This window comes from Semicossyphus pulcher, unplaced genomic scaffold, assembly GCF_022749685.1.
Source record: "Semicossyphus pulcher isolate SPU_LCO1_2020_fin unplaced genomic scaffold, fSemPul1.0.p SCAF_48, whole genome shotgun sequence".
In the NCBI taxonomy this organism is placed as follows: Eukaryota; Metazoa; Chordata; class Actinopteri; order Labriformes; family Labridae; genus Semicossyphus; species Semicossyphus pulcher.
The window spans coordinates 276,482-302,500 of NW_027211724.1; the positions used below are offsets into that span (position 1 = coordinate 276,482).

Sequence of the window (26,019 nt, forward strand, 5' to 3'; positions counted from 1 at the left end):
ACTGACATAGAGGAGCAGAAAACAGAATAATACAGCAAATAAAGCTTGACTGATATTGGCAGACTTTTCATTGATTTAACCACCGCAGATATTGATCTTTAAGCTAATTGATAAGCTTAGCATTGACATACATTGTTAGATAATAGATGTCACACATTAGCTCTATAGTTTGTATTTCGTTCTGTTAGTAAGTGGTGGAAATTCACTATATGTACATTTACTCAGACTTTACTATTCCTGGGCAAGAATGGTGAAATGAGTTTGGCAGCCATCTTGGATCTCTTATTTTGAAGGCTCGTCGTTCTCTTCCGGTGTCATGCAGGTTGTCTCGGTATGTCTTGAAGCTGAAGAAGAAGGTGTCCATGATGAGAACTTTAAAACCAGCAGCAGTGATGGCGGGATGTGATCTCGGCTCGCTGTTTGTCAGCTGAAATGTTTTTCGCGTCGAGTTTGTCGTCTCCGTTTGGAGCTAGCTTAGCAGGCTAATGTTAGCCAGCCAGCTAGCATGAGCTCGCGCTGTGGCTGCTGTTGTTTACATGCAGTGATGATGATGATGATGATGATGATGGGCCTGGAGAGGCGTGTTAGCTAACCCAGCTACAGACCTGCGTGACGGGCAGAGTCACCATCTATCCCCGCTGAGTGAGGACCTCCGACACGCCGGTGAGACCTGAGATATCTCACACTAACCCGGGTTAAACAGACCAAACACCTGCTGTAAGTCTTTACAGGCAGGTGATTTCACCTTTAAACGGGCCTACCTGTTCACAGCTCTTATTACCAGCTGAACGTCCTGATAGCTGTGCGTGTTAATAATAATATAAGTAGATATGTACATTCTTGTATATTCACATACTATTCATATCCATATTATATTATACATATTTTATAACATTAGTACTTTTACTTTGTGTACGCATATCTAATCTAGTGTGTTATTGTACTATAGTTAAATACATTTGTACGTTTAATACACAATTATATATGTATGTATATGTGTCCTTTTTATCTGTATACATTTATTAATAATAACCATGTGTAATATTACTCATAATATGTCACAGTGCCACACCATGTGTGTTTTAACATTACATGTTTCTGTGTAAATGCATGTTTAAACCACACACACACACACACACACACACACAGGTTTATTATGTGAATAATTGTATGAGGTGCAGTCAGTGCAGTGGTGCTCAGTCTGTGAAATAAATGACCAGGTGTAAATGAACACCTGTCAGTGATGTTACTGTTGTTTGTCCTGCAGTGATGGACGTGTCCTCTCAGGATCCGTCTCTTCTGGTGATGGACCTGTCGAAGGGTTTCTCCGTCCCCCCCCTGACCACCCGCCACGCTGAAGCCAAGAAGCCGGAGTGGTACCACCGCCGCCCCCCCAGCACAGAGATCAGCTCCTCGTTCAGATCCAGAGCCTCGTCCTCCTACACCTCCCCGGGTCCACCTGTCCACTGCAGGGACATGGACCAGAGCCCAGAGTCTCTGGGTAACTACATGAACCCGACACTCGCTCCTAGACTCGATCTTTACCGAGACCACGGGAACCTGTGGCATCCGGGCTTCTACGGACCGGACCAGTCAGGGGGTCCAGGTCCTGAGAGCAGTGGGGGGGAAGAGAGCGACAGCGGCTCGGACGTCATCTTCCTTGTGTCCTCGTCCAAAGAGCCGATCTTATGCAGTCCCTTCATCCAGGATGGCGTGAGACACATCGTGGAGCCACTGTCCCCCGCTGTGTCCTCGCTGGACGAGGGACGAGGTTGCTACCACCTCCCCCAGCCCCTGAGCTCCCCGAGCCCTGACAGCTCATACTCTGAAGACTCCTCGGACAGCTCAGTGGACATCCCTGTCCATCACACGCGGCCCGTCGTCCTCCTGTCGGACCTCAGCGCTGCGTACAGAAACACAGCAGAGTCTGTGGACGCTTCCAGTGACGACAGTGACGTCATCGAGGTTTCAGTCTCTGAAGAGAAGAAGACGTTTCCCTGTAAGAAGAGAGCAACTCCTCAGAGCGAGGAAGGCAAAGCTCCTCACAGAGAGGTCAGACGCAGCTCCAGAATTAGGAAGTCTGTCTCTGAGGTTCCTGCGTCTTCCTGTAGCGCGTCGCGGCTCCGCCTGAGGAGACGAGCCAAGAACGACGCAGTGGGAATTTACAACGAGAGCTGCGACTCGGACGACGCGATGGAGTACGCAGCCAGGTTGTCCAGCTCAGACCAGTCGCTCTCACAGCCCAACCAGTCACAGAGACTGAGCAGCAACTCAGATGAGTCTGGGGTAGACACACAGACAGACAGGAAGTCCCCGCAGACAGAGACGCTGCCTCACAGCAGAGTGTCCAAAAGCATCAGTCGTAAACGGAAGAAGCCACTTGCTGTTTGCACAATTAAAACGTTACGACAAACTGTGCAAAAACCAAACAGCAGAATCAAATCAGACCTTCAAAATAAAGTGTCAGAAAACAAAAAACAAACTGTGGTGAGACAGAGGAAGAAACGTCGCTCAAAGGCCGGACCGCCCGCTCGGTTCCCTCCCACAGAGCCAGAAATCAAACTCAGATGTGTGAACGTCCGAGAGGAGAAGAAGAAGAGGAAGGAGAGGAAGTCTGGGTCTTTCTGTCCCTTCGTTCACGTGGAGCAGACGAGGTGCATCGTAGTAAACTACCAGGAGGAGGAGGAGGAGGCAATGAGGAGCAGCAGAGGAGGATCGCAGCAGACCAGGACCGGGTCTCTGTCTGGGTTCGTCCCAAACTCGTCCTGTTTCCAGCCGGGTCGGTCCGGATCACAGAGCCAGGCTCAGACCTCACTGCACTGCTGCCTGTGTGGTCAGACTGCCAATGCAATGAGTCTCGGGGACCTCCACGGCCCGTACTACCCCGTTGGCCCGTCTGTGGAATACCAGGGCCAGGAATACGATAAGAACCAGGGCCAGATTCAGAACCAGGACCAGTCGCAGAGCTGCAGGACTGAGCAGACAGACGGTTCACATGGACTCACAGACAGCCATTGCTTTGCAGACGAAGCTCCGCCCCCTCAGGTGTCTTCTTACCTGGAAGAGTGCTGGATCCACGAGGACTGTGGGATCTGGTCTGCCGGAGTCTTCCTGGTCCGAGGGAAGCTGTACGGGCTGCAGGAGGCGGCCTGGCTCGCTCGGCAAACTGTGAGTGAGGACGATCAGATCAGTGTGGAGACGTGCTGAGTGAACGAGCAGTTTACAGCACGAAGGGAACACCAGGGTTAAAGTGTTAGAGCAGATTCTCACACATTCTCGCACACACAGATTTATACTTTTGTGTGTGTGTGTGTATATATGTATGTAATTATATATTTATAGTTTAATACTTATCAGTAGGTGATTTATTTCATTATCTAACAATCTGATTATTTATTTTCATTAATTATTTATAAATTAAAGTCTTAAAGCTCAGGGTGACGTCCTGTTTAAGACGAGCAGCACATTTTGAATATTTCAATGTCTGTGTTAGATTAACACCAGAATGAGTCACATGATGATCAGCTGTAAAGTTTATTTAAATCTTTTAAACCTGGATTCTCTCTCTTACACCTCTGATCTGCTGCCGAGCAAACAGACTTAAAACCATTGTTGTGATGTTAATGATTACTTTCTGTTGTCTTTTATCTAAAGTTTGTTTTATTGATGAACCTTTTAAATAACTTTGAGAAGTCACTTTAACATTTGTTAGTCATCTGACGTTATAAACACGTTATAAACATGTCTCAAACACTTTCAAACATGTCTCAAACACGTTATAAACATGTCTCAAACACTTTCAAACATTTCTCAAACACGTTATAAACATGTCTCAAACACTTTCAAACATGTCTTAAACATGTTATAAACATGTCTTAAACATGTTATAAACACGTTTCAAATATGTTATAAACATGTTTCAAACATGTCTCAAACACGTTATAAACATGTCTCAAATATGTTATAAACACGTTTCAAACATGTCTCAAACACTTTCAAACACGTTTCAAATATGTTATAAACACGTTTCAAACATGTCTCAAACACTTTCAAACACGTTTCAAACATGTCTCAAACACTTTCAAACACGTTTCAAACATGTCTCAAACACGTTTCAAACACGTTTCAAATATGTTATAAACACGTTTCAAACATGTCTCAAACACATTATAAACATGCCTCAAACACGTTATAAACACGTTTCAAATACGTTATAAACATGTCTCAAACATGTCTCAAACACGTTTCAAACATATCTCAAACACGTTTCAAACATGTTATAAACACGTTATAAACATGCCTCAAACACGTTATGAACACTTTTCAAACATGTCTCAAACACGTTTCAAACATATCTCAAACACGGTATAAACATGTCTCAAACACGTTATAAACATGTCTCAAACACTTTCAAACATGTCTCAAACACGTTATAAACATGTCTTAAACATGTTATAAACATGTCTCAAACACATTTCAAACATGTCTCAAACACGTTATAAACATGTCTCAAACACTTTCAAACATGTCTGAAACAGGTTATAAACTTGTCTCAAACACTTTCAAACATGTCTCAAACACGTTATAAACATGTCTCAAACACTTTCAAACATGTCTCAAACACGTTATAAACATGTCTCAAACACGTTATAAACATGTCTTAAACATGTTATAAACATGTCTCAAACACATTTCAAACATGTCTCAAACAAGTTATAAACATGTCTCAAACACGTTTCAGACATGTTATAAACACGTTTCAAATATGTTATAAACACGTTTCAAACATGTCTCAAACACGTTTCAAACATGTGTCAAACACGTTATAAACATGTCTCAAACATGTTTCAAACATGTCTCAAACACGTTATAAACATGTCTCAAACACGTTACAAACACGTTTCAAACATGTCTCAAACACGTTTCAAACATGTCTCAAACATGTTATAAACATGCCTCAAACACGTTATAAACACGTTTCAAACATGTCTCAAACACGTTATAAACACGTTTCAAACATGTCTCAAACACGTTTCAAACATGTCTCAAACACGTTATAAACATGCCTCAAACACGTTATAAACACGTTTCAAACATGTCTGAAACACGTTTCAAACATGTCTCAAACACGTTATAAACATGCCTCAAACACGTTATAAACACGTTTCAAACATGTCTCAAACACGTTATAAACACGTTTCAAACATGTCTCAAACACGTTATAAACATGTCTCAAACACGTTATAAACATGCCTCAAACACGTTATAAACGCGTTTCAAACATGTCTCAAACACGTTATAAACATGCCTCAAACACGTTATAAACACGTTTCAAACATGTCTCAAACACGTTTCAAACATGTCTCAAACACGTTATAAACATGTCTCAAACATGTCTCAAACACGTTATAAACACGTTTCAAACATGTTATAAACACGTTATAAACATGCCTCAAACACGTTATGAACACGTTTCAAACATGTCTTAAACACGTTTCAAACATGTCTCAAACACGTTATAAACATGCCTCAAACACGTTATAAACATGTCTCAAACACGTTTCAAACATGCTATAAACACGTTTCAAACACATTTCAAATATGTTATAAACACGTCTCAAACATGTCTCAAACACATTTCAAATATGTTATAAACACGTCTCAAACATGTCTCAAACGTTTCAAACACGTTTCAAATATGTTATAAACACGTCTCAAACATGTCTCAAACATGTCTCAAACACGTTATAAACATGTCTCAAACACGTTTCAAACATGCTATAAACACGTTTCAAATATGTTATAAACACGTCTCAAACATGTCTCAAACGTTTCAAACACGTTTCAAATATGTTATAAACACGTCTCAAACATGTCTCAAACATGTCTCAAACACGTTATAAACATGTCTCAAACACGTTTCAAACATGCTATAAACACGTTTCAAACATGCTATAAACACGTTTCAAATATGTTATAAACACGTCTCAAACATGTCTCAAACATGTCTCAAACACGTTATAAACATGTCTCAAACACGTTTCAAACATGCTATAAACACGTTTCAAATATGTTATAAACACGTCTCAAACACGTTTCAAACACGTTTCAAATATGTTATAAACACGTCTCAAACATGTCTCAAACACGTTATAAACATGCCTCAAACACGTTATAAACACGTTTCAAACATGTCTCAAACACGTTTCAAACATGTCTCAAACGTTTCAAACACATTTCAAATATGTTATAAACACGTCTCAAACATGTCTCAAACGTTTCAAACACGTTTCAAATATGTTATAAACACGTCTCAAACATGTCTCAAACATGTCTCAAACACGTTATAAACATGTCTCAAACACGTTTCAAACATGCTATAAACACGTTTCAAATATGTTATAAACACGTCTCAAACACGTTTCAAACATGTCTCAAACACGTTATAAACATGCCTCAAACACGTTATAAACACGTTTCAAACATGTCTCAAACACGTTTCAAACATGTCTCAAACGTTTCAAACACGTTTCAAATATGTTATAAACACGTCTCAAACATGTCTCAAACATGTCTCAAACACGTTATAAACATGTCTCAAACACGTTATAAACATGTCTCAAACACGTTTCAAACACGTTTCAAATATGTTATAAACACGTCTCAAACATGTCTCAAACACGTTATAAACATGTTATAAACACGTTTCAAAGACGGTTCCTCAATGTCATCATCATCAACATCATTAAGGTCAGAGGTGTTCATATAGAGCTGGGTCTTTAGCTTCTTCTGAAAGGTGAAAGGGACTCTGCGGACCGAATGGAGTTTGGTAGCTCGTTCCACCGCCGGGGGGCAACAGAGGAGAAGAGTCTAGTCTTTCATTGGCAGAGCGTAGTGGGCGGGACGGAGTGTAGAGCTGGATGAGGGCGTTCAGGTAGGCAGGAGACATTTCTGTTGCTGTTTGTAAGCGAGCGACAGGGTTTGGGTTAGGGTTAGCGATTAAACAGACTCTAACGTTTAACAGTGAAACAGTCAAACATCAGGAACAGATGCCATCTTGTTTCCTCTGTGTCTGTGTCTCAGGTGTGTTCAGCCTGCAGACACACAGGTGCTATTATGGGATGTTTCCAGAAGGGCTGTCACACAAACTACCACTACAGGTGTGCCCTTCACTCAGGTACAGCTTTAAACCTTTCACAATATAAAGATATATTTATATTTATTTATGTAATATTATTCCTCATGTATTAATGCTGCGTGTGTGTGTGTGTGTGTGTGTGTGTGTGTGTGTGTATGTTTCAGGCTGTTTGTTAAATGAAGAGAACTTCTCGGTTCGATGTCCGGAGCACAAGGTAAACAGAGATGAGTGTGAGGAGCTGCTGGGCCTCTGGGGGGCGCTGCTGTCTCTTTCTCCTGTGTACTGTTACTGCATGAGGGAGACAGATGAAGTACTAGGCTCGTTGGAGATGTGTGAAGCCTGCGCAGAATCGATCGCCCCCTGGCCAAGCACATTGCATGATTGTTAGCATGTTGTCCGACATGCTCTGAAAACCCGACTGTGCGAGGCTTCGATGTCTCGTGGGAGCGAGGCGGTCGCAGTTTTCAGGGCCAGGCGCCGCGCTCCACCAACTGCACAACGCCGTGCATGATGGGAAAAGACTTGCTCTGGTTTGAGTGAAGCGCCTACTGGCTGAAAAAAGCTTTGACACCCCCCACAAGGAAGTGATGAGACGTCTGTCTTATTCATCTTTATTGATGAAACTTGATGAAGTGTCCGACAGACACCAAACGGGTTTATCAAAGCACTCACGCTGTGACGCTTCACACATTCCTCATGAACGCTGTCTGAATAAACAGATCTGCAATGGTGAAATAACTATCAAAACCCCTGAAGAAAATAGAATGAGAAATGATTTGAAGAAGGTCTCGGTGTACAAACGCCTGAATACAATTAAAATAACAACAACAGCTGAAGACTGTATTCACATCAGTTCACAGTGAGCTGTTAGCATCTCAGGTGCTGCATGAGGCGAGCGGCAAGCTGGTCAACAAAGAAGTGTCCGACTTTATGACCCCTCCCCCGACTGCAATCGGCTACTCTGGTCTGTTGTCGAGGCGAGCCGGCAGTCATCTCGAACGAGCCTAATGTCAGGGCTGATTCAGCAGCCACACAGTATGACCTCCGACCCTGACCGTTTCCTGATATTTATGACATAACTTCCTCCTCTATAAAATATTTAAGTTAATTTGAAGTTGTTGTTTTTTGTGTCCAACAGAACAAAACGTTCCCCCGAGGAACCAGACGACACCGGAGATGACAGAGAGACAGGCGACTCTGGAGGTGTGGCATCTTCTGACAAAGAAATACTGACATAGAAGGATCTATAGTTAAAGCTAACCGTTAAAGCTAATAGTCATGGACAGTTAGCTGTTAGCTAAATGATGTAATGAATAGTCGTAAACTGTTGAACAGTATTCAGGTGTTTTTATCTTTGTGTTTTTAACCTTTAATATGATTTGTTTCTCTTTTTTCAGGAGGATCCACAGATCTGCTCAGGGATCGACTTGTTCTGCCTGATTTCACATCTTTTATAACACTGATTACTGAGTGTGTGTGTGTGTGTGTGTGTGTGTGTGTGTGTGGCTATTTATTCCCCTTGTTTAGGACTCAAACACAGTGAATAACAACATGAGAGTTTAAATGATCTGTTGTATAAAATATAATCTTTATATAAAACACGTGTTTGTACTTTTCTATCAGCGTTACAGCAGCGATGATGAACTTGATGCTGAAATCATTGAAGACCTCTATGACAGATTAGAAAAGAGCCTGCACATTACAGGCAACATGAAAGCAGATCTTATGGCTGAGCTGGTGTGTTGGATTACATTAGATTGTTCAGTGGCCGGTGAGTGTATATGTATAATGTATATATCTACATATATGTATATATGTATATCTGACAGGACGATCCAATCTGCATCAACAACAGCTGAGAAGACGCGTCACAGCAACATCATGTGACTCTTCTGTCGAGATAAAAAAAAACCTTAGAAACATTGATAAGAAAGGTGGGAAGGATTCAACATGTTATAATCTGAGTTTTTTTAGGTGGATTTTTATTTGGGTTGGACAGGGAGCTAAAATACACTAGCTAACGTTAATACATTACGTTACAATACGTTAAGACATAAGCTAACCGGCTGCTAGCTGTAGCTTCATATTTAGCCTCCAGACAAATAGTGGTGTCAAATATTCTCATCTCAGCTGAATTTAAAATGAAAACGATTTAATTTCTCTGGGATTTTATTCAATACATTTTCACACAGTTACATCACATCATGCTAAACACTAAAGAGCCTCTTAGGAAACAGGTTCATCCACAAACACTAAACAAATCTGGTGTCACATTTTCAGGGTTTAAGTCTCATAATTAATTTCACAGCAGGAATAAAAAGTGTTAATAAAGAAAACTTTACTAACCATGTGTGAAACAACATGAGGATTATTCACGAGACTTAAAGTAGATTTTTCTCCTGTTTGTCGTCTCCTGAAGCCTTAAAGTGAACGACTGAGATCCACCATCGCTGCCAACCAGGAGCTGTTCACCCACGACTGCTGTGTGCTGCTGCACGGACGGCTTCCACGTCACAGGTCGACGTGAAAGAGACATTTTAAGATGGAGAAGAGTCTTTCAACAACTGGATGACGATTTAAATCAAATGTAGGAAATCAGCTGCTTCTACAGTAAATAACATTTAATTCCTCAGAAAAAGAAAACTTTAAAACAAAATCAAATATTTTCATCTGACAGAAATACATTTCAGAAAAAAAATAAGAAAAAACACTTTACAGACACGAAATGTGACGACGTTAAACACAGAACAATCAGACATCATCTTTACTGAAGCCACCTCTTCCTCTTCCTCCTCTTCTTCTTCTTCTTCTTCTTCTTCTTCTTCACAGATAATTTTTGCAGGATCTGGATTATTACAGACATTTGAACATATTGCTTCTGATTGTGAAGGTTTCTGTGTCAAACTGAAGTTTAATCCTGACCGGAGGCTCCTGATCGTCTCTGCTCATCTCATCTGAGCTCGTCTTCATCAGAAATTAATCGGTTAATTAAAGTGAAGCTGCGACGTCAGACAGCAGGTGAAGAACCAGCCGAATCGCTTCCTCCTTCCTGCCCGTCCTTCCTCCCCTCCTTGAGTAGATGTGTCGAGTAGATGTCCTCTAACGCTGCACCGGCACCTCACCCACAGATCTCGATGGGCATGGTCACCAGGATGCGGGCTCGCTCGTTGTTTTCTCGCTTGGCGCTGTGGAAACAGAATTTATAGCTTTAATTCTGTATTTCTTAACATCTTAAATAATTATGGTTTTCTTCACAATTCGTTCCACCTTTCTACTTTTAGTTAAATTGTCTCAACAAATTGTAACTTCAGAGCTGAACAACATCAGAGTGTATTCTTTTTCCTTCCTGCGATCACATCAGTGTTAATCAAGGTTTTGATGTTTCCAAAGGAACCCCTGTGATTAACTTCCTTCTATACATGTGTTTAGCCATCAGACTGTGAGTTCTTCACACCTAAGACCACTGTATGAGCCTCGAGAAGCTAGCTTGAACCCTCTTGTTAGTTTGGTCCCCCAGACACCCCCCTCTGAGAATGACACCGTAGCTTCTTTCATCTTGGTTGTGTATTGCCCTTTGTTGCTCGATTTCAATAAGCATAGCCCTTTTGGTTAGCCCTTTGTTTACTGTGACCCAAGATATATAATCTGACTAGAGCTGACTCTAGTCAGAGAGGTTTTCTACAACTTGCTGTGATGATCTCTCTCCACTGCGCAGTGAATAAAACTCATCTGAACCAGCCACTGAATCGGACCTGAAGATTATTAATTTCTTCTACAGCGCGCTTGTAGCTGCCAGAGGAGGATGGCGAGCTATTTGCCGACATGGAGGAGTTGTGGGTGACCATCACAATGCTGATGTTCGACGCCAGACTCTGCTGCTTCAGTCTGTCCACCAACACATCCTCCTCAGAAGAGGAGCAGCTGATGTCCAGAGGCAGTGTCGCGTTCGTCAAACTGCAGCCGGTGTTCCCGTTCTGCGTGTCCAACATCCAGCTGTGGCTGAAGAAGCTGAAGACATCTTTGACGGAGCAGCGGCGCTCCTGCTTGATGGACAGGAGCCAACGAAACATCCGCAGAGCATCATCCGTGAAGCGACGCCACTGCAATGGCACTGTGGCGGTCCAGCGGCGCTGCCAGCGCACAAACTCTTCGTGGAAGGCGTCAATGGGCGGGGCCTTCTCCCAGGGGAAGTTTCCTGTCAGCATGCAGAACAGCAGCACACCGAACGCCCATACATCCATGCTGAAGTCCACACAGAAGCCTTTGTGCCGTGACATGTCGCACAGCTCGGGCGCTGTGCAGCCTGCCACGTCATGCCAAAGTCTGACAGCTTCACCTTCCTACACTCTTTGTCAAAGATCAGCACATTCTTGGGTTTGATGTCTCTGTGCACCAGCTTCTTACAGTGCAGGTAGTCTAGGGCGATGGCCACCTGGTGGACGCAACGCTTCACCACCGTCTCTGGGACTCCAACCTGAACACAGAGAAGAACAGTGAGGGGAATCAAACCACAAGGACTCCTGCAGTTTAACAACGTGTGCACGGATGAGTTAGCATGTTAGCACTTCCTGTTCCCTGGACTCAAGAGTCAAAGGTTTTTTTTTTACAGTTTGTAGTTACACGCCTGAAATAAAGTCTGCGATAAACACAAGCTTCAAATATAAATACTCAGTCATTAAACTTTAAAGCTGTTATAAAAGTAGCTAGCGTGTGGCTAACCACAGAGATTGTTTTAACACGGCTGAGTCACCTGAGGTGGGATGATGTCGAACAGATCTCCAGCGAGCGCGTACTCCTGAGCGAACACGTAGTCGTCGGTTTCAAAGGCAATGCCAAACATGTTGATGAGGAAGGGGCAGGGCGACAGGTAGAGCGACATGCTGTACTCTCTCAGGAAACTCTTCAGCTTCGTCGTCTTCTTCCTCAGAAACTTCAGCGCCATTTTAGTGCCTGAAAAAAAAACATCAAGTGTTACAGAACCTGTTGTTTGATTCATTCCACAGCTGCATGATTGTGTTCAGAAAAGTGAATTATAATTATTTCAAAACTGGATGAATAATTAAAAACCTCCAATGTGGCTAAATGAAATGAGTTCACAGAGATTGAAACTCTTGGTGTCCTCCAGCAGACACGTGGTGTTCTCAAAGAGAGCAGGACGACTCGTCTGCTTTTTCAGATTAAATATAAAGACATTATATTTTTCTGTATTGATTTGGTCTCACCACATTTTACAGGCTGAACAGGTCAGGAATCAGTCTGAGTGTTAGCAGCCGCAGCAGATGGTCGACATTTGGGCTTTTAATGTGAAAGGTTGAACAAATTTTATATCAGTTAAGTGATGACACATCCTGTCTGGATCTGAGCTAAATCACTGCAGGAAGATGGCCTACATTTAAAAATACAGTGAAATTTAACCTGAGCACAGATTGTTTCATGAGGGGAAATAAAACATGATGCTTTAGCTCTGATCCTCCAGTGTATCTGCAGTGTGACAGTTATCATTGATCCTCCAGTGTATCTGCAGTGTGACAGTTATCATTGATCCTCCAGTGTATCTGCAGTGTGAACGTTATCATTGATCCTCCAGTGTATCTGCAGTGTGACAGTTATCATTGATCCTCCAGTGTATCTGCAGTGTGACAGTTATCATTGATCCTCCAGTGTATCTGCAGTGTGAACGTTATCATTGATCCACCAGTGTATCTGCAGTGTGACAGTAATCATTGATCCTCCAGTGTATCTGCAGTGTGAACGTTATCATTGATCCTCCAGTGTATCTGCAGTGTGACAGTTATCATTGATCCTCCAGTGTATCTGCAGTGTGACAGATATCATTGATCCTCCAGTGTATCTGCAGTGTGAACGTTATCATTGATCCACCAGTGTATCTGCAGTGTGAACGTTATCATTGATCCACCAGTGTATCTGCAGTGTGACAGTAATCATTGATCCACCAGTGTATCTGCAGTGTGACAGATATCATTGATCCTCCAGTGTATCTGCAGTGTGAACGTTATCATTGATCCTCCAGTGTATCTGCAGTGTGACAGTTATCATTGATCCTCCAGTGTATCTGCAGTGTGAACGTTATCATTGATCCTCCAGTGTATCTGCAGTGTGAACGTTATCATTGATCCTCCAGTGTATCTGCAGTGTGACAGTTATCATTGATCCTCCAGTGTATCTGCAGTGTGAACGTTATCATTGATCCACCAGTGTATCTGCAGTGTGACAGATATCATTGATCCACCAGTGTATCTGCAGTGTGACAGTTATCATTGATCCTCCAGTGTATCTGCAGTGTGACAGTTATCATTGATCCTCCAGTGTATCTGCAGTGTGAACGTTATCATTGATCCTCCAGTGTATCTGCAGTGTGACAGATATCATTGATCCTCCAGTGTATCTGCAGTGTGACAGTAATCATTGATCCTCCAGTGTATATGCAGTGTGACAGTTATCATTGATGCTCCAGTGTATCTGCAGTGTGACAGTTATCATTGATCCTCCAGTGTATCTGCAGTGTGACAGTAATCATTGATCCTCCAGTGTATCTGCAGAGTGAACGTTATCATTGATCCTCCAGTGTATCTGCAGTGTGACAGTTATCATTGATCCTCCAGTGTATCTGCAGAGTGAACGTTATCATTGATCCTCCAGTGTATCTGCAGTGTGACAGTTATCATTGATCCTCCAGTGTATCTGTAGAGTGAACGTTATCATTGATCCTCCAGTGTATCTGCAGTGTGACAGTTATCATTGATCCTCCAGTGTGACAGTTATCATTGATCCTCCAGTGTATCTGCAGTGTGACAGTTATCATTGATCCTGCAGTGTATCTGCAGTGTGACAGTTATCATTGATCCTCCAGTGTATCTGCAGTGTGACATTTATCATTGATCCTCCAGTATATCTGCAGTGTGAACGTTATCATTGATCCTCCAGTGTATCTGCAGTGTGACAGTTATCACTGATCCTCCAGTGTATCTGCAGTGTGACAGTTATCACTGATCCTCCAGTGTATCTGCAGAGTGAACATTATCATTGATCCACCAGTGTATCTGCAGTGTGACAGTTATCATTGATCCTCCAGTGTGACAGTTATCATTGATCCTCCAGTGTATCTGCAGTGTGACAGTTATCATTGATCCTCCAGTGTATCTGCAGTGTGAACGTTATCATTGATCCTCCAGTGTATCTGCAGTGTGACAGTTATCATTGATCCTCCAGTGTATCTGCAGTGTGAACATTATCATTGATCCTCCTGTGTATCTGCAGTGTGACAGATATCATTGATCCTCCAGTGTATCTGCAGTGTGACAGTAATCATTGATCCTCCAGTGTATCTGCAGTGTGACAGTTATCATTGATCCTCCAGTGTATCTGAAGTGTGACAGTTATCATTGATCCTCCAGTGTATCTGCAGTGTGACAGTTATCATTGATCCTCCAGTGTATCTGCAGTGTGACAGTTATCATTGATCCTCCAGTGTATCTGCAGTGTGACAGTTATCATTGATCCTCCAGTGTATCTGCAGTGTGACAGATATCATTGATCCTCCAGTGTATCTGCAGTGACAGTAATCATTGATCCTTCACTGTGAGCTTTAGGTCATTGTATTCACACTCAGCACTGTAGAGTTTTGTGTCAGATATCTGCCATTAAAAACTTAGCTTTTAGACAGACGTCGGAGCGTCTCATCACTTTCACTCAGTGTAAATTTAACCAAGTAAACTGACCAATTTATTAGCTGTAGCTTCCAAGCTAATCTTACGTTAGCGTAGCTTGTTTGGGGAAGATTTTATATCTATAAGGGTGTGAGGGTTTGTGAAAACTGAGAGAAGCAGCTGTATAAATAATTGTAAGCTAGCTGTTTGCAGTGTTTTAAGTGTTATATTCATGTCATATTTAAATCCTCCCCTCTGTTTCTGTCAGTGTCCACTCTGCTGCACACATGCTAAGCTAAGCTTGTCTGACTGCTGTATTGAACATGCCTGAAGGTGGAAAGTTTAGAGACATTGTAGTCGCCGCTTTTAATTTGTCCAGTAAAAAGAATGTCTTCATCATGGAGCCAAGTTTGTGATAAACAAAGGAAATCTAAATTAGACTGCAGTAAAATCTGATTATCTGGTCACTTTTTGGTTTGAAGCTTCATATATTTAGGTGTCTACCTAACATGCCCTTCTGCTTTGCTTCTGGATCCCAGATAATTTGCGAGTTGTTTACAGTTCATTCAGATTGCTGTTTTTACTACCCCATGTTTGTTTTTGGTGTACACGTGTTTGTGCGGCGTGTTCCAGCAGTATTTGTCACTCGGCTGGATATCGTGTGGACTCACAGGCGTACAATCACTGTTGTTACTCGTCAGGACTGTTGAAAAAGTCCTCGGTGACCCAGCAAGATGGCCTGGTGATGATTGTTCTGCTGCCCTGAAGACCACCAGTCTGAGTCACTAGGTCAGTTGAGCAATGCTCCTGTGTGGCTGTCTGGTCCACCGGTGTGGTCAGTAGGAGTACAGGATGGCCCGGGTTAGTACACTGGGAGAAGGCAGCATTGAGTTCGGCACCGATGGCCCCGGTTGAGGGCTGCGGTGGAGAAGACGGCTTTCCCCGCGGAGAGTTCAGTGTGTGACGCCCGCCTGGATGGTCCTCCATGGACTGCGTCAGGTTGGGCGTAAGATGCTGCTGGATAACTGCTGGGTCATCCAAAGAGCTTGGGGAGAGTGATAAAGGAGAGTACGTCGGACAAGGTGAGTTTGTCGTGTGAAATTAGAGCATGCATAGTCTCTGAGAATACTACATACCTGAGAACAGGTAGAGTTGCAGGTGGACTTTTCAGAAACGCTTCATCTGCTGTTGTAGTGCCAGGACGCTGATGAATATCCCCTGACAGAAGCAGAAGGATGGCTATTTTCACAGCCTCACTGATTTGTCGTTTTGTGCCGTCTTGCTCCTCCGGTTGAACCGGAGTGGGATTAAGAAGGTGACGGCCAAGGTGTTCTCTGCGTAACTAAAGATGTTGTGGATGTTGTTTGTTTAACCCACAGAGGCCCATGAGCACTTGGTTCATAATCGTCGTGGATCGTGTTTGTTATTGACAGATTGTTGAAGTAAGATGTTCGCTGGTTGAACAAACTTCAAAATTTGCGTAAAAAGCTAACCGACCTACTGCTATGTTGCTTCGGCTGAAACAGCTCGGATTTTCTCATCCTGTAACCTCCTGCTGCACCAAACAAGAGGTCAAAGTGCACGTGAGAGCAGGCTGCAGAGAGCACACAGGTGAAGCTGACCTTTTATACTGTGATCATAACGCATAGATCTGTCAATAACAAGAATCCGGACATGTTACACAGTAATCTAAATAATCTTTTAAGGATCCAAACAAACATTTCAACTTCAGCTCCGAGCACAGAGATCTCTGTCCAGTGAGACTTTCATTTGAAATGATTTCATTTTTTCTGCAAGCCGAGATTTTATGTTTTTAACTGAATCTTTGTTGCAATCAACTGAACAAAGCCAACTTGTTGAACTGTGTCCTCCTCACTATGGTTGTTTCAACCAGCCCAGGGTCAGAGGTCGTGGTGGTGGCATAGTGAGTGTTTTTAGAATTCCCAGCTCCGTGTGCACTCGTATCCCAAAGTTCCGCCAAGTGTTTGATTGCCAAAGTCAGCACCTGTCTGAATACTCCAACACCAATGACAACTGACTGCTTTAATTCTATGTGTTTGTCCTCCCTAAATACTATTGCACCTGTTAAAGTCAGATCTAAATCATCTAACAATAATCAGCCTTGGATTAATGAGAACATTTGCAGCTGTAAACAAGACTGTAGGAGAGCAGAACGCAGATGGAAAAAATCCGGCCTCCAAACACACTACGACATCATGAAGGGCTTTTTACTGCAGTATAATTCCACGGTCAAGGATGCAAGGACAACATAATTTTCAAGCTTCAGTAAAAACTATCGGCAGATGTCGAAAAGGCTTACAGTGGGCGCATACATGAACGTTTATTACTGGAAGATAAACTAACACTGAATAAGGCCATACAGATTGCAAACCAAGTGGAATCTGCTGCACGTGATGTCAGTGCTTTCTCAAGCAGTGAAACGCCAGTACGGGAGATTAAAAAGCTGCCAAGGAGGGAAGGTGGCCGTCCAAACAGTGCAGGTGGCCAAAGAAAAGGTGAAACAAAGTCTACACACACACGAAAATGTTACAGATGTGACTCAGATAAATACCTGGCAAATTCTACAAAATGCCCTGCTACAAACAAAGTATGCAAATCATGTGAAAAGACTGGGCACTTTGCAAAAGTGTGTCGCTCACGTCAGAAACATGAAGTGGGGGAGGTTGTTATTCCTGAGCTGACTGTATTATTTCTGCAAGATGCTGCACCAGTGGAGAAGAAAGTAATGTGTGAAGTGGAATTAGCCACATTCCCAAATATGCAGCCGTGTGAGATGATAGTGGATACAGGTTCGTCAGTCTCAATATTGCCAGCTCATGTTTATGAGAACTCATTCAGTCACATTCCCCTGAGAAAAGCAAAGATCCCTCTGGTGACATACTCAAGACAGAAAATTCCAGTGCTGGGTATACTGGACTCACAGATACATCATGATGGACAGTCTGCCGCAGCCTCCTTTTACATGGTGGAGTCAGGTTCACTCCTGCTGGGGTTGGACTTAATCAAAGCACTGGACATTGTCATCATGGGAAACAGAGTGATACTCAAAGCAGAACAGAAAGTCAGGGAGATAACCGTTTCACCTCCACCTGCCATTACAGCCCCACCTACATCTGCCATTACAGCCTCACCTCCACCTGCCACCACTGCTCCGCCTCCATCTACCATGGGCTGAGTGAAAAGTTTTGTGCACAAAGTCAAAGTCAGAGGTGATGTGAAACCGATGCAACAGAAATGAAGGAGGTTGCCCTTTGCTGTTAGAGATGCTGTTTCTGCAGAGTTAAAGTGGCTACTAGATGCCGACATCATTGAGAAAATTGACGCGTCTCCCTGAGTGTCGCTGATTGTGGTGACTCAGCGGAAGAATTCAACTAGAATACGCATGTGTTCAGATCTCAGAGAGCCCAACAAGGCCATAGTGACTTGATAGTTACCCCATTCCACACATGGAGGAGCTCTTTTCAGAGCTCAGAGGAGCAACCATGTTCTCTACCATCGACCTATCAGGTTCCCCTACATGAGGACAGCAGAGATCTGACTGCTTCCATAATCCATGAAGGACTGTTCAGATACAAGCGAGTTTGCTATGGGCTCGCATCAGCGCCCCCAGCATTTCAGAAGATGGTGTCCATTGTGCTGCAAGGTCTGCTGGGAGTTCAAGCATATCTTGATGACATCATGGTATACTCATCCTGCCGTGCTGATCATGAAAAACGCCTGAAAGCTGTACTCCACAGGCTACAGGAAGCTGGATGACGTCTGAATACAGAGAAATGCCAGTTTAATCAGGATAAGCTGACTTACCTGGGCCACACAATAAACTAAAGACGGTTTGCTGCCAAATGATGACCACATTGTAGCTATTCGTGATGCTCCAGCGCCCACTGATGCCACTTCTCTCAGATCTTTCCTTGGCCTGACATCGTGGTACTCCAAGTTCATACAGAACTATGCAACTGTCGTGGAGCCAATGAGAGCAGTGCTACGTGACACTACATTCACCTGGACTGATGATGCACAGAGCAGTTTCCAGCAGGTAAAATTGCTTATTACTGACAGTCAAGCACTCGCCATGTTTGACCCCTCACTGCCCACCATAGTGTCCACAGATGCCTCGGACTATGGCATAGGCGAGGTCCTTACACACATACACCCAGACGGCTCTGAAAGAACAGTGTCATTTGCTTCTTGGTCTCTGAGTGCTGCTGAGAGGAAATACTCGGTGGTGGAAAAAGAAGCATTGGCCTGTGTCTGGGCTACAGAGCGCTGGAGGACCTACTAATGGGGAACAAAATTCACTTTGCGAACTGATCACCAGGCTTTAACCACACTCCTGAATACAAAAGGCATGGGTAGGGCTGGTATGAGAGTAGCACGCTGGTCTGCCAGGCTACTCTGTTTCAACTATGACATTGTCTACAGGCCCGGTGCACAGACCAATGCAGCACACTGCCTTTCTCGTTTGCCACTGCCATACGACAGAGACTGCTCCCCAGACATAGAGCCAGAGACTGTTGCTGCTGTGTCTGTTCTTCTGACTGTCGTCCCCATGTCCGACTTTACTGATGTCTGCTCTTCCTGCCCAGAGTTACGCCAGCTGCGCAACTACATGACACAAGGGTGGCCTGCATCTTCTAAAGGCCTGCCAGCAGACATGATGCCTTGTTAACAGGTGAGGAATGAACCACGAGTCACTTGTCTTAAGAGGGAGCTACAGGTTAGTGGTGCCAGTACAGTAACATTCACACATGGTGCACCTGGCGCATGAGAGCCACCAAGGCATAGTTCGTACCAAGCAAAGACTCGGAGACTTGTATTGGTGGCCCAGGATGGATGCTCAGGTAACGTCTGTCATTGCCACATGTGTGCCCTGTCAACTGAATGACAGAACAACAAGGACTGCCCCTGCACCGATGACACCAGTGCCTCTGCCTGATGGACCTTGGCAAAAGCTGGCACTGGACATTGTCTGCCCATTCGAGACTGGCCCTGCTGACTGCAAGTTTGCTATTACCATGGTGGACTATTACTCAAAGTGGCCAGAGGTGTGTTTTGCTCCACAGTGCACCACTGCTACAGTAATTCGCTTCATGAGTAAGGTGTTTAGCAAAAAAGGGAATCCCATAACTGTAGTAACAGATAATGGCCCACAGTTTACCTCCTCAGAACTGTCCTCTTTCCTGGAAGAAAGAGATATCCAACACATCAGGACTACAATCTACCATCCAGAAGGAAATGGGGCAGTAGAGAGGCTGAATAGGGTGTTAAAGGAAAGCATCCTTACGGCTCAGAAAGAGAAAACTCCATGGAAAGCTCATATCACTGAGTTCCTTCAAGTCTATAGAGCTACACCACATGCAACCATGGGGATATCACCCTTCCAGCTCATGTATGGCAGAAAGATGAGAACTAAACTCTCTGTCCAACCTGAAGTCACAGCTGCTCGAGACCATGAACTGAGAGACAGAGTCAAAAACAAACAGCTACACATGAAAACATACACTGATGCCAAGAGACATGCCAAGGCTCCTAAGCTACACCCAGGAAGCCTTGTGCGTGTGAGAAACCCTGTGCATGTAAAGAAAGGAAAGCCTAAGTTCAGTGAGCCTCATAAAGTGACACAGCAGAAAGGACCTCACAGCTACACACTCACTGATGGGAAGACTTGGGATGCTTCACACCTGTCAGTGTTACCTGAGACCTTCACTCTTCCAGCTGCAGAACAGAGGCTTGAGGAGCCTGCTCCAAGTGACAGTGTACCAAACAGGGGCCAGCGAAACAAAAAACAGCGTGGCACAAAGACTATGTTACTTGAGAGTTCAAGAGGGACTTATAATCTGTTGTGGTAACAGTGCTTAAAACAGAGAATAAGAAGACAAATATGCTGTTGCATTAGCAGGGACATCTGGGTTATCACTACAGTCGATAGTTATGTTTTGAAATCATTTTGCTATTACCCCACTGGGTTTAATATAGAGGTAACATTTTTAAGAAAAGGGGAAATGTTGTGTTCTGAAATCTAATACTATTCCAGGCCACAGGGTGGCACTGTTGTGTTGCCGCTGTTACATGACTGTGGAAGAAATGTGCCAGAAAGCGCCTGTAAATGTCGTAATGTTGTCATAAAGTATGCGCGACAGTAAAGACTGGTAACGTTACTCCTCCGTCTAGTGCTTCTTTTCTTGTGTTTTATTGAAAAGACACTGTGCAGCTGCCAAACCACACTGTGCAGCAGTAGGTAAGGAGGCTTTCAATGGTGGCCTGATAGAAGTTGATCAGCTGGTGTTGTGGGAGGTGAGCCTGCTTGAGCTTCCTAAGGAAGTAGAGTCTCTGCTGGGCCTTCTCCACCTAGCTTGCGGCAGTACATAGACAGCTGTTTTGATGACAGGTTTAAACTCCCTGGGTAAGTAAAACGGTCTACAGTTCAACATCAGATACTCTATTTGCGTGGAACACAGTGTGTGTGTCCATAAACCTGGCGTCAGTGCATCAGCCACTGTTGATATAAATGCACAATCATCTACCTCTGCTCTTACCGGAGTGAATGGTCTGGTCTGCTCTGTAGACTTTGTGGCCTGCCACCTCCATAGCAGTGTCTGGGGTGTTCGAGTCCAGCCAAGTCTCTGTTATTATCATCGCACATTAATCCAGGCAGTGCAAAGTCATCTGCAGTCCTAACTTGTCCATTTTGTTGTTAATAGACCGGGAGTTGGCAAGAAAGACGCTTGGGATGGCAGGTTTGCGGGGGTTAGCCTACGAGCCCTCGGGGGCTAGCTCGTAGCCCTGCTCTCTTACCCCTCCTCCCCTCCTCCGATAACAGGAGAAAACAAATATGATGTTACAACAAAACTCAGCTCTCTAATTCAGACCTCATCTGATCACTTTATGTCAGGTCAGATCCTGTGTCTATGTCGGGTCAGATCCTGTGTCTATCTCGGGTCAGATCCTGTGTCTATGTCGGGTCAGATCCTGTGTCTATGTCGGGTCAGATCCTGTGTCTATCTCGGGTCAGATCCTGTGTCTATGTCGGGTCAGATCCTGTGTCTATCTCGGGTCAGATCCTGTGTCTATGTCAGGTCAGATCCTGTGTCTATGTCGGCTCAGATCCTGTGTCTATCTCGGGTCAGATCCTGTGTCTATGTCGGGTCAGATCCTGTGTCTATCTCGGGTCAGATCCTGTGTCTATGTCAGGTCAGATCCTGTGTCTATGTCAGCTCAGATCCTGTGTCAGTAAAATATCTTTTATAATAATGAATAAACTCTTCAGCTTTGTGGATGTGAACAGTAACTAAAGATGTCACATAAAATCCCGATCTTGAGCTTTGACCCCCCGCTCTGCTCTGCTCTGCTTTAATCTACGTTACCTGAACAACCAGAGTCTACATTACCTGAACGACCAGAGTGTACATTACCTGAACGAACAGAGTCTACATTACTTTAATGTCCAGAGTCTACATTACGTGAACGTCCAGAGTCTACATTACCTGGGGTCCGTTTCACAAAGAAGGTTCAACAAACTCTGAGTTTAACCCTGAACTCTGAGTTAATCTACTCTGAGATAGGAAACTCTGAGTTTTCGGTTCCAGAACAGCTGATCAGAGTTAGTTCAATCCACTCTGAGCAGGTTCAGCCGGAGTTAAGTGCGTGCACGCTGACTGTAAAAAGTCAGCATTAATGGAACCCCGATACCACGATTCACCATGGCAACGGTACACAAAAAGAGGTCCTCCTACGTCACACCAGTGGAGCTCGAAATCCTCATGCGGACATTCAGCGAATACGAGCATGTTTTTAGAAAAATAAAGTAACACGGCTGCAGCTGCAAAAGAGAGAGAAGCGGCGTGGGAAGAAACTGCTGCTCGAGTAAATGCGCAAGTTTAAACTGGTCTATTTATTTAATACTTAATCATGACCGGAAGCTAAAATTTATATTAATTTAGGAGCAATCCAGCGGGAGAAAAAAACGTACATGGAAGCACTTCAATCACATTTTAAATATCAAACAGATTAAATATCATTCAGTGGCTGTTTTAATGTGCATTAGCTTTATCCCTAACATGATGCTGACTTCACATACATTATAATTCATGTTTATTAAATGAATGTGTTAGTTTGAAAAAAGAAAATCCAATAACTTAAGGTGTCTTATCTGAGCGCTCTCGGCAGTGGTGGTGGAAAATCTAAAAATGATGACTTTGACACAGATTTGTCTCATGATTTTTTTAATCATAATTATAAAAGACTTTTGCAAAGCGGTCAGAGCAGCACAGAGACGCAACGTTTCTTCTTTTAATTCGGTAACCGCTCAAACACACGCGTGAGACGGGCTGAATGAATGAGGAAGTAATGAGGGTTTTATATTCTAGAGGGAGGAGACAGAGCGAAACTCTGAGTGTCCTGAAGAAAACCTGCTCGCGACCCGGTTAGGTTCATAGAGTCTGTTACTACGGTAACTGACCGAGAGCTTAAGTTACCTCCCTTTGTTAAACGGAAAACTCAGAGTTTCCCTCATTTCAGGGTTAACAGACTCAGAGTTTTCAATAAACCTGCTTTGTGAAACGGACCCCTGAACGTCCAGAGTCTACATTACTTTAACGACCAGAGTCTACGTTACCTGAACGACCAGAGTCTACATTACCTGAACGACCAGAGTGTACATTACCTGAACGAACAGAGTCTACATTACTTTAATGTCCAGAGTCTACATTACGTGAACGTCCAGAGTCTACATTACCTGAACGTCCAGAGTCTACATTACATTAACAACCAGAGTCTACGTTACCTGAACGACCAGAGTCTACATTACCTGAACGACCAGAGTCTACGTTACCTGAACGACCAGAGTCTACATTACCTGAATAACCAGAGTCTACATGACCTGAACGTCCAGAGTCTACATTACTTTAACGACCAGAGTCTACGTTACCTGAACGACCAGAGTCCACATTACCTGAACAACCAGAGTCTACGTTACCTGAACGACCAGAGTCTACATTACCTGAATGACCAGAGTCTACATTACCTGAACAAACAGAGTCTACATTACTTTAATGTCCAGGGTCTACATTACCTGAACGTCCAGAGTCTACGTTACCTGAACGTCCAGAGTCTACATTACCTGAACGACCAGAGTCTACATTACCTGAACGACCAGAGTCTACATTACCTGAACGTCCAGAGTCTACATTACTTTAACGACCAGAGTCTACGTTACCTGAACGACCAGAGTCTACATTACCTGAACGTCCAGAGTCTACATTACCTGAACGAACGGAGCTACATTACTTTAATGTCCAAGGTCTACATTACCTGAACGACCAGAGTCTACATTACTTTAATGTCCAGAGTCTACATTACCTGAACGACCAGAGTCTACGTTACCTGAACAACCAGAGTCTACATTACTTTAACGACCAGAGTCTACGTTACCTGAACGACCAGAGTCTACATTACCTGAACGTCCATAGTCTACATTACTTTAACAACCAGAGTCTACGTTACCTGAACGACCAGAGTCTACATTACCTGTACGACCAGAGTCTACGTTACTTTAACGACCAGAGTCTACATTACTTTAACGACCAGAGTCTACATCACCTGAACGACCAGAGTCTACGTTACCTGAACGACCAGAGTCTACATTACCTGAACGAACAGAGTCTACATTACCTGAACGACCAGAGTCTACATTACTTTAACGACCAGAGTCTACATTACCTGAACGAACAGAGTCTACATTACCTGAACGAACAGAGTCTACATTACCTGAATGACCAGAGTCTACATTACTTTAACGACCAGAGTCTACATCACCTGAACGACCAGAGTCTACATTACTTTAACGACCAGAGTCTACATTACCTGAACGACCAGAGTCTACATCACCTGAACGTCCAGAGTCTATATTACCTGAACAACCAGAGTCTACATTACCTGAACGATCAGAGTCTACATTACCTGAACGTCCAGAGTCTACATTACTTTAACGACCAGAGTCTACGTTACCTGAACGACCAGAGTCTACATTACCTGAACGAACGGAGCTACATTACTTTAATGTCCAAGGTCTACATTACCTGAACGACCAGAGTCTACGTTACCTGAACGACCAGAGTCTACATCACCTGAACGACCAGAGTCTACGTTACCTGAACGACCAGAGTCTACGTTACCTGAACGAACAGAGTCTACATTACTTTAATGTCCAGAGTCTACATTACGTGAACGTCCAGAGTCTACATTACCTGAACGTCCAGAATCTACATTACTTTAACAACCAGAGTCTACGTTACCTGAACGACCAGAGTCTACATGACCTGAACGACCAGAGTCTACGTTACCTGAACGACCAGAGTCTACATTACCTGAACAACCAGAGTCTACAGTACCTGAACGTCCAGAGTCTACATTACTTTAACGACCAGAGTCTACGTTACCTGAACGACCAGAGTCCACATTACCTGAACAACCAGAGTCTACGTTACCTGAACGACCAGAGTCTACATTACCTGAATGACCAGAGTCTACATTACCTGAACGAACAGAGTCTACATTACTTTAATGTCCAGAGTCTACATTACCTGAACGTCCAGAGTCTACGTTACCTGAACGTCCAGAGTCTACATTACCTGAACGACCAGAGTCTACGTTACCTGAACGACCAGAGTCTACATTACCTGAACGTCCAGAGTCTACATTACTTTAACGACCAGAGTCTACGTTACCTGAACGACCAGAGTCTACATTACCTGAACGACCAGAGTCTACATTACCTGAACGAACGGAGCTACATTACTTTAATGTCCAAGGTCTACATTACCTGAACGACCAGAGTCTACATTACTTTAATGTCCAGAGTCTACGTTACCTGAACGACCAGAGTCTACATGATCTGAACGTCCAGAGTCTACATTACCTGAACGACCAGAGTCTACGTTACCTGAACGAACAGAGTCTACGTTACCTGAACGACCAGAGTCTACATTACCTGAACGACCAGAGTCTACATTACCTGAACGACCAGAGTCTACATCACCTGAACGTCCAGAGTCTACATTACCTGAACGACCAGAGTCTACATTACTTTAACGACCAGAGTCTACATTACCTGAACAAACAGAGTCTACGTTACCTGAACGTCCAGAGTCTACATTACCTGAACGACCAGAGTCTACATTACCTGAACGTCCAGAG

At 43.7% G+C, this 26,019-nt stretch overlaps 1 protein-coding gene and 1 pseudogene across 5 annotated transcripts; one reads left to right on the forward strand and one right to left on the reverse strand.

Annotated features, from left to right (window-relative positions):
- Nucleotides 1–341: 341 nt before the first annotated feature.
- Nucleotides 342–11,022, forward strand: LOC138608287 (transcription factor 20-like). Of its 5 annotated transcripts, none has more exons than XM_069680830.1 (8): nt 342–717; nt 1,268–3,168; nt 7,084–7,177; nt 7,303–7,352; nt 8,277–8,341; nt 8,536–8,909; nt 9,558–9,725; nt 9,968–11,022. In XM_069680830.1, exons 2-5 carry the CDS (start codon nt 1,270–1,272, stop codon nt 8,316–8,318), a joined length of 2,085 nt encoding a protein of 694 aa, XP_069536931.1. In that variant the 5' UTR covers nt 342–717; nt 1,268–1,269; the 3' UTR covers nt 8,319–8,341; nt 8,536–8,909; nt 9,558–9,725; nt 9,968–11,022. The 5 variants fall into 5 exon arrangements, with proteins under 5 accessions (XP_069536931.1, XP_069536930.1, XP_069536929.1 ...); XM_069680829.1 differs by having other exon boundaries at nt 342–663; nt 8,536–9,072; XM_069680828.1 differs by having other exon boundaries at nt 342–663; nt 9,558–9,748.
- Nucleotides 10,257–18,322, reverse strand: LOC138608267 (serine/threonine-protein kinase SBK1-like; annotated as a pseudogene).
- Between the last annotated feature and the right edge of the window lie 7,697 nt (nt 18,323–26,019).